This window comes from Arachis ipaensis, chromosome B08 (assembly GCF_000816755.2).
Source record: "Arachis ipaensis cultivar K30076 chromosome B08, Araip1.1, whole genome shotgun sequence".
Taxonomy (NCBI): Eukaryota; Viridiplantae; Streptophyta; class Magnoliopsida; order Fabales; family Fabaceae; genus Arachis; species Arachis ipaensis.
The window spans coordinates 4,693,591-4,705,908 of record NC_029792.2 but is presented as its reverse complement, the minus strand read 5'-3'; the positions used below and the strand labels follow the sequence as shown (position 1 = coordinate 4,705,908).

The window sequence follows — 12,318 nt, the reverse complement described above, 5'->3', positions numbered from 1 at the left end:
GCAATGGAATAAAACAAATAGTTTCCTCTCAAAATGTTTTAAGTTTCTTGTGCAGGTACTCAATAACATGCTCTCAAAAATCATAAACAACATGAAAATCAGTCAAAATTACCATGGATTAATACAGAGTGCTTATTACCTTTTCTGTAAGCTGAAGGTTCAGCGTATTTTCTGCAATCCATAATATTTGGCACAGTGTATATTCAGATTGCAATGCCTCAGCCCATGCAACAGATTCACCACTTTGAAGACTCACAGCCAACAACCTGAGTGTTTGGAAAATCAAGAATTAAAATTCACTGAAAAATTGAATTCTTTTTCATGCTTTGGAACAAATAAAAGTTATAGTATGATACCTAATTTAAAGTATGCAACAAATCACGAGAAAAATAAATTAAAGTGTAATTTCCCACCTAATCACATGGTTGTTGTGCCTGAGTTTATCTTAAAAATAACAAGGAAAAATTAGTTCAGCCGGAACAAACATATGTATTTTTATCAAAAAAGAATAGGAAAGAAACATTTGATATACTTGGAGCATGTTTCTTTCACACACAAGTTATACACTGTAAAAGCATAGAGTGAAAATAACATGAAAACCACGAAACTTAGGCAATAAGGAAATAGAAAGAAATAATGCAAATTTAATTAGCAAAAAGAAAATAAAACTATAAAGTGGTTGGACAACCAAAGCTAAAGTCAAACCAAATTGTGTAAAACTGCAACATACCGGCATATTTCACAAAGGCATTGAGGATCATCCATAAACAATTTGTCCACAATGATCTCAATCAATCCATTTGTGGAAACTATGTGCTTCATTGGAATTTCATGACAGGCCAGGTTTCCGATAATTCCTATGCTAATTTCCTGTGACATGAAATTAACCATTGATAGATGTATTAGATAATTCTTTCTTACCTGATAATTTTACTTTTCACAAACCATGTAAAAAAATGCATTAATTATGTCATATATTAACAGTGACTTACAGTAACACGTGGGGACTTGCAAACAAGGAGATTTGCTAAAAGCACATCGAGTATGAGATTCTCCACCTATAAGATTATAAAAGAAACTGCTTCATCTCAATTCATACAACATAAAAAATGTTGAAATGCACAAAGTATTATAAACATAATCCAGACTTGGGCATGTCATTAATTAAACCAATAGATGACAGCATACATACCATGAGTTCTGCATGTGTTGTGTTGGCAGCTAGATCCCACAAAATGCAACCATATTCCTCCCAGTCCTGCTCTTTACCTGCATTACTGGTACCATCACATTCTCCTTGCTGACAAAACACTTCACCAGAATCATCAACATCCATGTTCTCATATTTATAACTGGATGAATTGAGGTGCTCATGATCATTATCATTAGCAGCAGACACTGGAGCCCCTTCTTCTTCATTACTAATACTCAAAGTTCGTTTAGGTGCAGTCTGAGAAGCAGAACCCGACGGCAGCAGTTTCCTTATCAAGGAGATTATATAACTCGGATCAACTGTTGTTGATATGTCAAAAGACTGCATCAAAAGTAATTTAAAGCAATCGCCGTGTAAGAAATGAAGAACCCTAACCAGCTATTGCAACAATCCTAGTTTCATTTCCAGTATTACTACTCCTCCTCCTCCTCCTTTTTTTTGTATTTTCATTTCAAACTAAAGCAAGAACACAGTATACTAGTGCAAGACAGTTGAAGAAATAAAATTAATTTCATCGAATGGATTCAAACATAACTGGAATGATATTTTGTAATATTGAGGAATAAAAGAGAAGAAAAATAAAAACTCAATCAGAGGCGTTGATGATAACCTCATCCAGCGGAGCAGAAGGATGGTGCGTCGGACCACCGTGCTCCTCCTCTTCTTCGATGGCAGGATCTGTTGGAACCGCCATCAGCTTCGCCCTTGCTCGCAGTTCCCTCCAATTTCAAATATTTACCGGCAAATCGAATCAGAAATTCAGTAGCATCGTCAACACCACCATCCAAACCAGCTTGTATCTTCTTCATTGATTCTTCTAAAGTTCATTGTTGGGCCGGCCTCTGGCCCAAAAGGCCCAGCTATTTTCTTTTTCCAGAAAAAAAAATAAAAATGATAACTCGAGAAGGACCTTGCACCTGAATCCAACGGCAAATACCAGCCACAAATAAATTATGTCCTTTTTCAGTTTTTCCCCTTATTTTTCCTGGCTATCTTTGCATTGGAAATTTGGAATATGAATAAAATATAATTCGAAATATATTAAAATAATAAAAAGAAAATAACTGACTGGATAATTTATTACATCGTTTCGTTTTGATCGTTACAGACACCGATTGAAGTGCAGAACCTCCAACTACTCCGTTCCTGCACGGCATGAACGACTACCATAACTATAACCATAGCCATAACCATAACCGCACTTAAACTAAACCATGGCTTTGAGATGGCCGCTCCTACTGCGGTTCCGTTCTCAACAACCTCTGCTCGCTCCAACTAACTTTGCCGCCTTCTCCGATCTCGCCGAACCGCGTGCTTTTGACGTGCCGTGTCTTCCTTCCGTGAATCTACTCCACCGGAGCAATGTTTTGGCTCCGGCACTGAAGCTGAAGGTTCTGGCGCCGTACGTCGTCAAATGCCTCGCCAGATCCACAGAGGAGAAGCAATGGAGCGACGCCGAAACAGTCGTCTCTGATTCCGACGAAGCTGCTTCTGAGGATGACGGAAACGGTCAGCTTCGGAGCCGAACCTCTGCTTCGGAAACTGACCGTCTTGAGTCTCCGAGAGTTGCGACTCCCTCCTCCGGCGACTCTCTTTCGCTTGGAATTCGAGAACCGGTTTACGAAGTTCGTTCTTATCATTAGCTCCCTTTTAACTTCTGAAACTATGTTAAGCGTTATTGGAAGCTTCTAGAATTTTGTTGAAGCTTCTATGCAGTTTTTTGCTTTTTTTTTTTTTTCATTTTTTCTTGGTTTCATTTTGCTCATGTGATTCTTCTGCTGTTTTGTTGCTTTGTGAAGGTTGTGGAAGTGAGATCAGATGGAACAGTATCGACAAGAAAAATCAATAGGAGACAATTGTTGAAGTCAAGTGGTGAGTTAAATGGATAAATTTACGCCTAAGGCTGCAATTAGCGGAAAATAAATATCAGTTCATTTACTCATGTTAAGCTTGTTTATGTAACGTAGTTATAGTTTGCATAACAGTTGTTTCTGAATGAACCATTGCTATTTTGCAAAGATGTATTTGCACGCTGATGCTGTGATCACTTTGTTCTGTTTGATGATGGTTCAGGTCTTCGTCCTCGGGACATTCGAAGTGTGGATCCGTCTTTGTTTTTGACGAATTCGGTACCCTCTTTGCTGGTACAGTTTCTTTTGTTTACATCCTCGCTATTTAGTAATACTTCGTGGTGTGTGTTTATGCAGTCATTCAAGTTTCATGAAGATGTCATGGAGTGCTCTGTCCTCCATGATATAATTTGTAAAGTTTATATGGCTTTGCCGCGTTGTCTGCTTCTATCAAATAATCCAGGATGGTAGCCTTATTGAAGTTGCCTTTTATATCAATTAATTTTCAGTTCTTTGTCTTGTGTTAGGTTCGTGAGTATGCGATACTTCTAAATCTGGGCTCCCTTCGAGCAATAGCAATGAAAGATTGTGTACTTATATTTGACTATAATCGGTAATGTCTTAATTCCAAATTAATATATTATGGTTGCATCATTGTCATCATTTCATGGATAAAGTTATTTGAGTGCACTAAACCCAAACTTCTGCCTCTGCTGATATTTATCAGTAAAGGAGGGCAAGCTTTTCTGGAGTCATTGTTGCCCAGGTTGAACCCCAAGAACAGTAATGGAGGGCCATCAATGCCATTTGAACTCGAGGTTTGTCTGAAATTTGCTACTTTCATTTAACATACTTACATACATAGTACTGAAAAGGATAAGGAGAAAAACCAAAACTGAACGGTTGGAGAAATTTCAGAATTATAGCTCAGTAGATCTTTATGGCCATAGTTTTTGGAAAGGTAAAAGTAAGTTTCGTACTGTAGTGGATGTTTGTAAACACAAAGTATACAGATAGGAGAACCTAACCATTTCTTGGCTCTTCAGCAGTGACTGTGTCTCCTAAGAGTTTTCTTTTGATTTCTTTTATGTTACTGAGGCATCCATTTGTGGTGGCACTGTAATCAAGCGGCTGTGAACTGCCATCCACTAAACTGTTAGACAAATCACATACATGGAGCCTTCCCACTAAACTCTAAACAATTTACACCCACTACAAAATAGATGGAAATCCTCTATTTCATATCCTATAATCTTAGAAGATTTCTTAGTTTCCTTTTCAGAGGGATATTTAATAAATGTATTCATATTTTTCTCAAACATGTTAATTTTAAGAATCTGGACCTATCCCAACCCGGGGAACTTTCAGGCTGTTGAAGCAGCATTGCTTTCAAGAATACAGCGTTTAGAGCGCAGACTGATGGACTTAGAACCTCGAGTGAGTATGGGAACACAGTGAGTAACTGAGTTTTCATGTTGGAGTTGTGTATGTGTTCTTGCATTTATGTGTTTCTTTGTTGTTCCTTGTCTTCTTATTATCATAAGTTGGTATTTCTAAACTTAAATGTTCGAGTATATTTTGTAATTTTTGTCTGTTAGCTTACAGCTTTTATTATTATCATATTTCTTATCTTTTGCCTCCTGTTTTATTATCATAGGTTGTTTTTATAAAATACATTAACGGGAGTTATTTCAAAACCTACTTCCGAACCAGAACTGGCATAAATTCCTTGCATTATCTATTACTTCTTGTGTGATCTATTCCAACGACTTCATGCATGCATTCCACTACATCTGAAAAGTGATATAAAGCTCATTTTGTGGTGCTTTATATGATATGTTTAGCATTGCATACTTCAAGCTAGAAAGTCTTGCTGAAATACTTTTCCGATTATATTGGTTTTCTGTAGTAGGGATTAATAGCAGACCCATAAGTTTCCACCATTTTAAGTCTCGGGATTCCCTCCTTGATTGGAAATATAATATTTTTTCAACTTTCTTTCTCTCCCTCTTGTTCCAGGTGCAGGCTCTTCTTGAAGCCTTGCCAAATCGATTAACGGGTGACATATTGGAGCAACTTCGTATTAGCAAACAAACTTTGGTAAAATTTAATCTGTAGTTTTTCTCCCCAATAAGCCATCATTTTTCATCTCTATAGTTGCTTATTTCCTTCATGCATATTTGCTAGGTTGAGTTAGGTTCTAGGGCTGGCGCTCTTAGGCAGATGCTGCTCGACCTTTTGGAAGATCCCCATGAAATACGCCGTATATGTATTATGGGAAGAAACTGCACGGTTACAAAAGGAGACAATTTGGTCGAATGCTCTGTACCCTTAGAGAAGCAGATTGCCGAAGGTAAGCTATTTGATGCAGTTTTGTTATTGCTGACTTCAAATAGGTCTTACATTCTATTGTTGACCTATAACATAACTTCTCGTTTGCCTTTCTTCTTATTTACTTGTTTTTTTGTGATATGTAGAGGAGGAGGAGGAAATTGAGATGCTTCTTGAAAATTATCTTCAAAGGTTATTCTCAATCCTAATTGGTGCATTACATGTAAACAATTTGAAACCAATATCTTAAGCTGTTGGTTACCATTGCATGTTACAACCTCATGGATATTCATAAAGCTATGTAATCTAGTTACAAATATTTTAAAGGAATCTACATTAGGAAACAAGTTTCATGAAGCTTTCAAACTCCCTAAAAGTTGATGATTTCAACAAATTACTTTATAACTATTGATTTCATTGAAAAATTGATTTCTATTTCTAACCGTACTTTCAGATGTGAATCTTGTCATGGTCAAGCTGAAAGGCTTCTTGATTCTGCAAGGGAAATGGAAGATTCTATAGCAGTCAGTTTGAGGTTTGGCCCTCAATTCACTCTTGTCACAGGGGATTAGGCAGTTTGCAATCATTGCTTTTACTGACACTATTTGTTCCAACAAATTTGATTGCATTTGACAGCTCACGAAGGCTTGAGGTTAGCCGAGTGGAACTGCTTCTCCAAGTAGGAACATTCTGTGTGGCAGTTGGTGCACTTGTAGCAGGTACAGATTTTTGGCAATGGTTTGATATAGTTTGTACAGTGAGTTCTACCAAAACCGTCCATGTGCTAACCAGCATTTATTTTAGCTAATCACACCCAAGACCACATAAACCAGTTAATTGAAATGATTTCACATTAAGCATTAAAATTAACCAAGAGTTCCAGCAAACTTCAGTTTGATTAAAGCTTGACATCCAGTTGCAGACTGTTCATAAAATCGTTTAACAATTTTGTTATGTTAAAATTCTGAAGTTAGTCTAAAACATATGAGCATGCATTTGGCCTTCATAAATTACTACCATGATAACAGCAAAATTCTTTTGTTTTAATGTTCTACCCTATCAAGGACAAGGGCTGTTAATATTTAGGATCTTCAGCTGCTCAATTTTGAGGTTGAATGAAATATCACAAATAAACATGCAAGCTTACATATCAAATGCTACATGAATATCAAATGCATCAGACTGATTATTTTTCATGATTTCAGGTATATTTGGCATGAACCTGAAGTCATATCTTGAAGAGCATGTGGTATGTTGTTTTCCGAAATCATATTTCATGCATGTCTTTCTTGATTCTTCTTGCAAATGGTTGTCACTTGGTCTCAAAGAAACAAAAAAGTCCTACAAACATAGCTAAATTTTTGAATTTGTATGCAGTTTGCATTTTGGCTGACGACAGCTGGAATAATTGTCGGTGCTGTTGTTGCTTTTTTCCTTATGTATTTCTACCTCAAGGCAAGGAAAATATTTTGATTGGAAGAAACTTCAAAAATTAGGTAATAATATCTACTACCTTTTAACTTATTAGCCCCTGTAGTAATACTCTAAAATAAAAACAACGTATATCTATATGGACCAAAAGTTACATTTAAGCCATTTGTCTATATAACATCCTTAACCCAAATATATTGCATATATATGAAGCTTCTAATGACTTCCCAATGCAATTATTTTTTCAGGTGATATCAGATCATGAAGAAAACTAAGCACTCAATGAATGCAGTGATTGTGCATGAGGACCATCCAGAATGAATTGGAAAGTGTGTGCAATATTACCGGCATTAGTCAATTACCAATCAATCGGCAAGAATTGGTTTCCATTCTTATTTAGGAAGGGAGTAGAGCATTGTTTTGTTGTTTAATGATTTCAGAGTGGTTATAATAGTCATAATCGACGATCAGCCATCGAGATCCTACATCTGGTTGTTGCTCGTGCCCGTACGTGCTAAAACAATACACATTCACGCTATATGCATCAAGACAGGAAGTTGAACACTCCCCCAGCAAGAAGCATTTTAGTTGGGAATTTTTTAGGGTGCTGGTGTGTGTGGAATATTGGAATGGGCAAGATTAGAAAAATGACATCCAAACACGGTACAGGATCGATCCAATCTTTTTTTTTTATGTGGAAATTAAGTACGACTAATATTCCCAATGAATGCTGTGTATTATCATGATCATTTACTAACCAAATCTGGGGAAAATAGAATAATTATGTTGTTAGTACACAAAAAAAAGAGTAATATTATACATCTAAATCTTTTTATGAACCAAGTCTAACTAAGTTAAACAATAAAATTTAAAATAATACTAGTCATAATACTAATATCTTGGACTTGGAGTTGCGAGTCTGGTAGTCTGATATTTGGAACGAAGCCCCAACAAATCCGAACCCAACCCGTTATTTTTTCAAATCCACCAAGTCACTCGGATAATTGCAGTCACGAAACAACTCAACCCGTTAGTTTTTCAGAGTCCTCTTTAAAACAAGCTAAGAAACTAAAGTTTCGAAATATATGATATCTCTGCATACGATGAAGCTTTTGTATGAATTTTAATGTAAAAAAAAAATCGTATTCGGGGGCAAAGTCTTCAGCAACAAATTCTGATATGAACACATCAAGAATTAACGGATATAACTCATTCAGATATACAATTCAAACCCCTCACAAGTAACATTTTCAAAAGGAAAAAAGAAAAACCTAATCTAGGAAGAAGTTTATGGGGAGAACTCAATAAAAATAAATAATAAAGGACATTAGTGTTTACAGCCCGAGACATTTTATGTTGAATGTGAAGGAAGCTATCTGAGCCATTCTGGAATAAGGGAAGGCCTCAAAAGGTAATATTACTGCAGCACATCAGAAAGGACATCCATGCACCATGCCTCATCCAATCAAGGGCTACCGAAATTCAAAGCTTCAAAAAATACCTCACCCCAAATCTGATATGGGACCCATTACTTCATATAAGGTCTAATACAACAGTTCCATGAATATCACTCATCAAAGGGCCCTTCATTGCATTTCCAAATAAACAAAAACAGGATGCATTTCTATTTATTTTGACAACTGTTGTATAGTTTGGGACATTTCAACTGGCTTTGGAGCTCCATCAATAGCTATATTCCCAATGCCAACTTCCACAGCTTCCAGCTCAGCCTTTTCCTTTGTCTTTTCCAATGTCTCTCCATCTTTTGCCCCCGGTTGCACAGGTGTGGACGAAGGTTTGAGAGTCCGAGATCTTGTACTCAACCATGGATGAGTAAGGCACTGAGCTGCTGTTGGCCTCTTGTCAGGGACAAAATCCAGTAATGGAATAATGAAGCCAGCCATGTCATTTGCATCTTGCTCGCTGAAATCATATTTCTCCATCAGTACTTTGTTAAGAGGCCAGAACCGCAACTGACGGATGTGCCTCAAATCACCATATCTATTGAAAAACTCGCGCGAATAACGGCCACCTAATGCAATCTAAAGGAAATATTTGCTCTTAGCAGTTGGGAACAAACAAAATATTGATACTTACTGACAATTAAAAATAAAATTCCATTTATATAACTAAAAGGGTTTCACACTTGCAATAATTATCACAAAAATTGTCTGTATGTGTGTAGTGTGTATAATTGGTTGATGGTACAAATAACTTCACACTTATAGAATATCAAAATTAAAATATAAAAAGAAATGCAATAAACCAACATATTGTTTCATTCTCTGGTATCAGATGTCATTAAGAAAGAAAAATATCCACCAGCAATAGGACAAGGAAAGTAGTGTCCATAATGAAATGACTGAATGACATGTAGAAACAACCAATAGTAGGTAGTTAGGTATGTTGTATATATATTTTTTTCTTGGTTATGTCATGATGCAATTTGAATTATATTATTAACAACTTGGACGTTGACATGCTTACCTTGCGGGGCATCATTCCGAGAAGCTCCATCATCAAGGCCAGATGATCCTGCAAAGAAAATTCTGAAACATCAATAAAGTAGTCCATCGATTTAAGTTAAAGAGAGTTTTCAAAGTCATAAGCTAATGATATGAAAAAAATGAAGCCAATCAGTAAATTTCAATTCTAAAACAGATGATCACCTCATCCCTGTCATAGTTGTCACCACTGTGAGGATCAAAAAGAACATCACCAGTCGCAAGCTCAAAGCAAATGCACGCAAAAGACCATAGATCTGCTGGAGTTGAGTATTTTGATCCGAGAATAACTTCAGGGCATCTATACTGCCTCGTCTGAATATCGTTTGTGAATTGTTTATAAGTCCAACACGCATTACCAAAATCAACCAGCTTGCACTTAAGATCAGCAGAGGCAAGTAACTTCTTTCTTTCAGATTTCCTTTGACCACGGCTTCCTTGGGGATCATCCTTGGTTTCAGAAGCCTTTGTCGATTCATCTTTGCCCACAGAACCATTAACTTCACTGGATTCTAAACTTAGTTCCACATCTTTACTACATTCATCTTGCTCAGGTGTTTTACCATCCTCCTCGGCTTCCTCGGGACTTTCCATCCCAACACAAGCTTGAGCTGCCTTTTTAGCCTTTTTCCGCATTTTCTTTTTCTGGTTCTTGGTCAAATCTGCATGCAAACTTTTTTCGTCTTTTATGGTCCCATTGCTGATCTTCTCCTTCGTATTTGGAGCAATAAGTGGAATGCCTGATTTCCTAGGATCCTTAGATGGATCCAGTGGTGACAGAAGCAAGACATTCTCCGGCTTCAAATCAGTGTGTATTATAGAAAGCTCACGATGCAAGTAATCCAAACCCACCAAAATATGGAAGCAGATTTCCTTAACTATGGGAAGGGGAACTCCTCGATAATCACTATACTTGATAAGAGTCAGAAGATTGTCCCCAAGGAATTCAAAAACCATACAGACATGCTGGCCATTAGGTCCTGAATGCTTGAAGTGATCCAAAAGCTTCACAACACATTTATTGTCATGTGGATCTCCATCTGCAATTTGTTTGAGAATCTTTATTTCATCCATTGCTGCTTCAGTGTAGTGCTGAGCACTCTTCTGAATTTTTAGGGCGACATATCTCTGAAGACAAATAATCGCCCACATCAATTCATATAGTTCCAAATTGAAGAATAACATAGCCACAGATTACAATCTACATAACAACATCGCAGTAAAAAAAGCAACAAGGCAATATAATATGAACAACTGATTACAAAGTTTTGTCAACTTCTGTAGCAAAACAAAGCATTAAGAAGCAGAATCTAGCTATCTTATCTAACAATTAAGAATTATATATTTCTTTAGAATGCCAAACATAGAACACTGATGAAAACTGTTTCAATGACAATTGGAATAAAATCCTTTTAGAAAATTTTTTCCCATAGAAAAATTCAGATAAAATAGGAAATCCTAAACTTACCACAAAGTCCTCTTCCATTGAAATAATGCCAATCATTCTTAAAGCCAGAACCCAATTAAAACACAACTCGGCTTCTTCCAAGCTACTAACTAATCGTCCAAAGTAGAATTGAAAAAAAAAATTCATTTTCCATCAATTGTTTTTTCTTGTTATATCTATCTTTTTTCCCTGATGAAAAAAAAACAAAAGCACGCACCGATTTCTGAGTGTCCCAAGCGAGCCACACGGTGGAAAAATGGCCCCAACCAAGCTTGCTCTGAACCACATAGCATCCATTCTTGAATGTATCCCCAATCCGAACCGCATGGTACCCTCCGCGCCTGTAATCCTCAGTTCCTTCCTCCTCCGAACTGTAGTCACTTCCCTCATTCTTCCGGTCCTCCGCCATTGAAGGACCTTCAACCACAAACACCCAAAAAAAAAAAAAAACCACAAAGCGCACGCACACCCAAGCTGACGATATCAGCTAAACTTACACCGGAAACAAAAAAAGGAAACTTTTCAGTAAGGAGGATTCGATTTATGGAGAATTGTCAGAGTTGATTTTTAGAGGGAACGGAAAGCGTTGAATTCAGTGAGAAACGGTGCAAAACTGGGAAATTAGGGTTTCTGAGGTGTTGCCGGGAAAATAACCAAGTGAAATGAATGGGGTGTGTTTGATAGCGACAACCATAGACTATAACACTATAGACTAGTATATTCTAGGTCTAAGGTTAACTCGCATTGAATTCAATTAAATTATGTACGAATTTTTTGTCAGAAAGAAAATTAAAATAAACTAATTATATTATTATTTGAATATTTGTTATTTACTTATTTACTTAGTTGTGTAACTTGATGGTAACTCCTGCTGGTTGTTAGACTATCAACCTTGTAATTAATAAGTTAGGAAATGTGATTGGTGTGTAGTCTTATATCACAATTCACAACTTAATTAGTTAAAAATAAAATAAGAATCATTATAATAAATACAAATACATGTGTTCTATGGTTATAAATTTTTTTAATGGATTCTTAATTATTTGTGTCAAGGTAAATGCTTGTTATTAACAAGACCAGAAAATACAAATATGTTTTTTTAGGAATTGACCTGACATTTTCTTTAACAAAAATTATTGGATGTATTAGGATGAAATGATTTCTAGCTAGTTTAATGCTGGCTTTTATAATATAAAAGTTAAAACAGTGAGAAGAGATGAAGCAAGTCATAATGTTGGACCCTTGCTTTCATAATAATCTTTCTATAAAATGAAGAATTTTATCATGTCAAATTATTTTACACAAAGTTAACCTTTTACTTTTTTAGCCTCACCCTAGAATAAGCTACTTGAACCTTTCAAATATTATTATTTACACCAATCTTGCACATAAGGATATTTAAATTATTTTTTTTTTTGAATAATATAGATTTTAAAGAAACTAGGTTTTTTTATTTTTACCCATGCAATGTTATATGGTTAAATTGCTCTTGAATTACTCCAGTGATTCTCAATATATTTTCTTTCGTTTTGTTTTTCAAAT

General features: G+C 36.1%; 3 protein-coding genes across 7 annotated transcripts in view; 1 reads left to right on the top strand and 2 right to left on the bottom strand.

Moving 5' to 3' along the window:
- Window positions 1-2,132, bottom strand: part of LOC107612619 — a 5,186-nt gene extending 3,054 nt beyond the window's left edge. The window contains exons 1-6 of one of the 3 annotated variants that reach the window (XM_021108660.1): window positions 1,824-2,132; window positions 1,193-1,534; window positions 993-1,058; window positions 731-870; window positions 414-434; window positions 140-266 (exon numbers count right to left, since the gene is read on the bottom strand). In XM_021108660.1, coding sequence (XP_020964319.1) covers window positions 140-266; window positions 414-434; window positions 731-870; window positions 993-1,058; window positions 1,193-1,534; window positions 1,824-1,907 — 780 coding nt within the window. In that variant the 5' untranslated portion in view covers window positions 1,908-2,132. The remainder of the gene's footprint in view (window positions 1-139; window positions 267-413; window positions 435-730; window positions 871-992; window positions 1,059-1,192; window positions 1,535-1,823) is intronic. The other 2 variants (XM_021108659.1, XM_016314312.2) reach the window with 2 other exon arrangements.
- On the top strand, window positions 2,276-7,553 carry LOC107612620 (magnesium transporter MRS2-11, chloroplastic). Of its 3 annotated transcripts, none has more exons than XR_002351775.1 (14): window positions 2,276-2,838; window positions 3,013-3,085; window positions 3,287-3,357; window positions 3,591-3,676; window positions 3,791-3,881; window positions 4,432-4,500; window positions 5,083-5,163; window positions 5,251-5,416; window positions 5,541-5,586; window positions 5,849-5,929; window positions 6,031-6,151; window positions 6,600-6,643; window positions 6,772-6,890; window positions 7,074-7,553. XR_002351775.1 is itself a non-coding variant. In XM_016314313.2 (14 exons), the coding sequence occupies exons 1-13, from the start codon at window positions 2,428-2,430 to the stop codon at window positions 6,865-6,867; spliced, it is 1,398 nt and encodes a 465-aa protein (XP_016169799.1). In that variant the 5' UTR covers window positions 2,281-2,427; the 3' UTR covers window positions 6,868-6,890; window positions 7,074-7,553. The 3 variants fall into 3 exon arrangements, 2 of the variants coding, with proteins under 2 accessions (XP_020964320.1, XP_016169799.1); XM_016314313.2 differs by having other exon boundaries at window positions 2,281-2,838; window positions 6,031-6,113; XM_021108661.1 differs by lacking the exon at window positions 4,432-4,500 and having other exon boundaries at window positions 2,279-2,838; window positions 6,031-6,113.
- LOC107612618 (SRSF protein kinase 1) lies at window positions 7,991-11,474 on the bottom strand. Its single transcript, XM_016314311.2, has 4 exons — window positions 10,994-11,474; window positions 9,495-10,457; window positions 9,313-9,360; window positions 7,991-8,867 (listed from the first exon to the last, which is right to left on the bottom strand). The coding sequence occupies exons 1-4, from the start codon at window positions 11,183-11,185 to the stop codon at window positions 8,454-8,456; spliced, it is 1,617 nt and encodes a 538-aa protein (XP_016169797.1). The 5' UTR covers window positions 11,186-11,474; the 3' UTR covers window positions 7,991-8,453.

Bases quoted from the DNA above. Each gene is read 5' to 3' on its own strand.
- LOC107612620 (XM_016314313.2), top strand. From the start codon at position 2,428: ATGGCTTTGAGATGGCCGCTCCTACTGCGGTTCCGTTCTCAACAACCT. The intron at 3,882-4,431 runs GTTTGTCTGAAA...GGGAACTTTCAG, and splicing joins CAATGCCATTTGAACTCGAG to GCTGTTGAAGCAGCATTGCT. The intron at 5,930-6,030 runs GTTTGGCCCTCA...TGCATTTGACAG, and splicing joins TCTATAGCAGTCAGTTTGAG to CTCACGAAGGCTTGAGGTTA.
- LOC107612618 (XM_016314311.2), bottom strand. From the start codon at position 11,185: ATGGCGGAGGACCGGAAGAATGAGGGAAGTGACTACAGTTCGGAGGAG. The intron at 9,361-9,494 runs GTGATCATCTGT...TTTTCTTTGCAG, and splicing joins ACAACTATGACAGGGATGAG to GATCATCTGGCCTTGATGAT. The intron at 8,868-9,312 runs GTAAGCATGTCA...TATTTCCTTTAG, and splicing joins TCGGAATGATGCCCCGCAAG to ATTGCATTAGGTGGCCGTTA.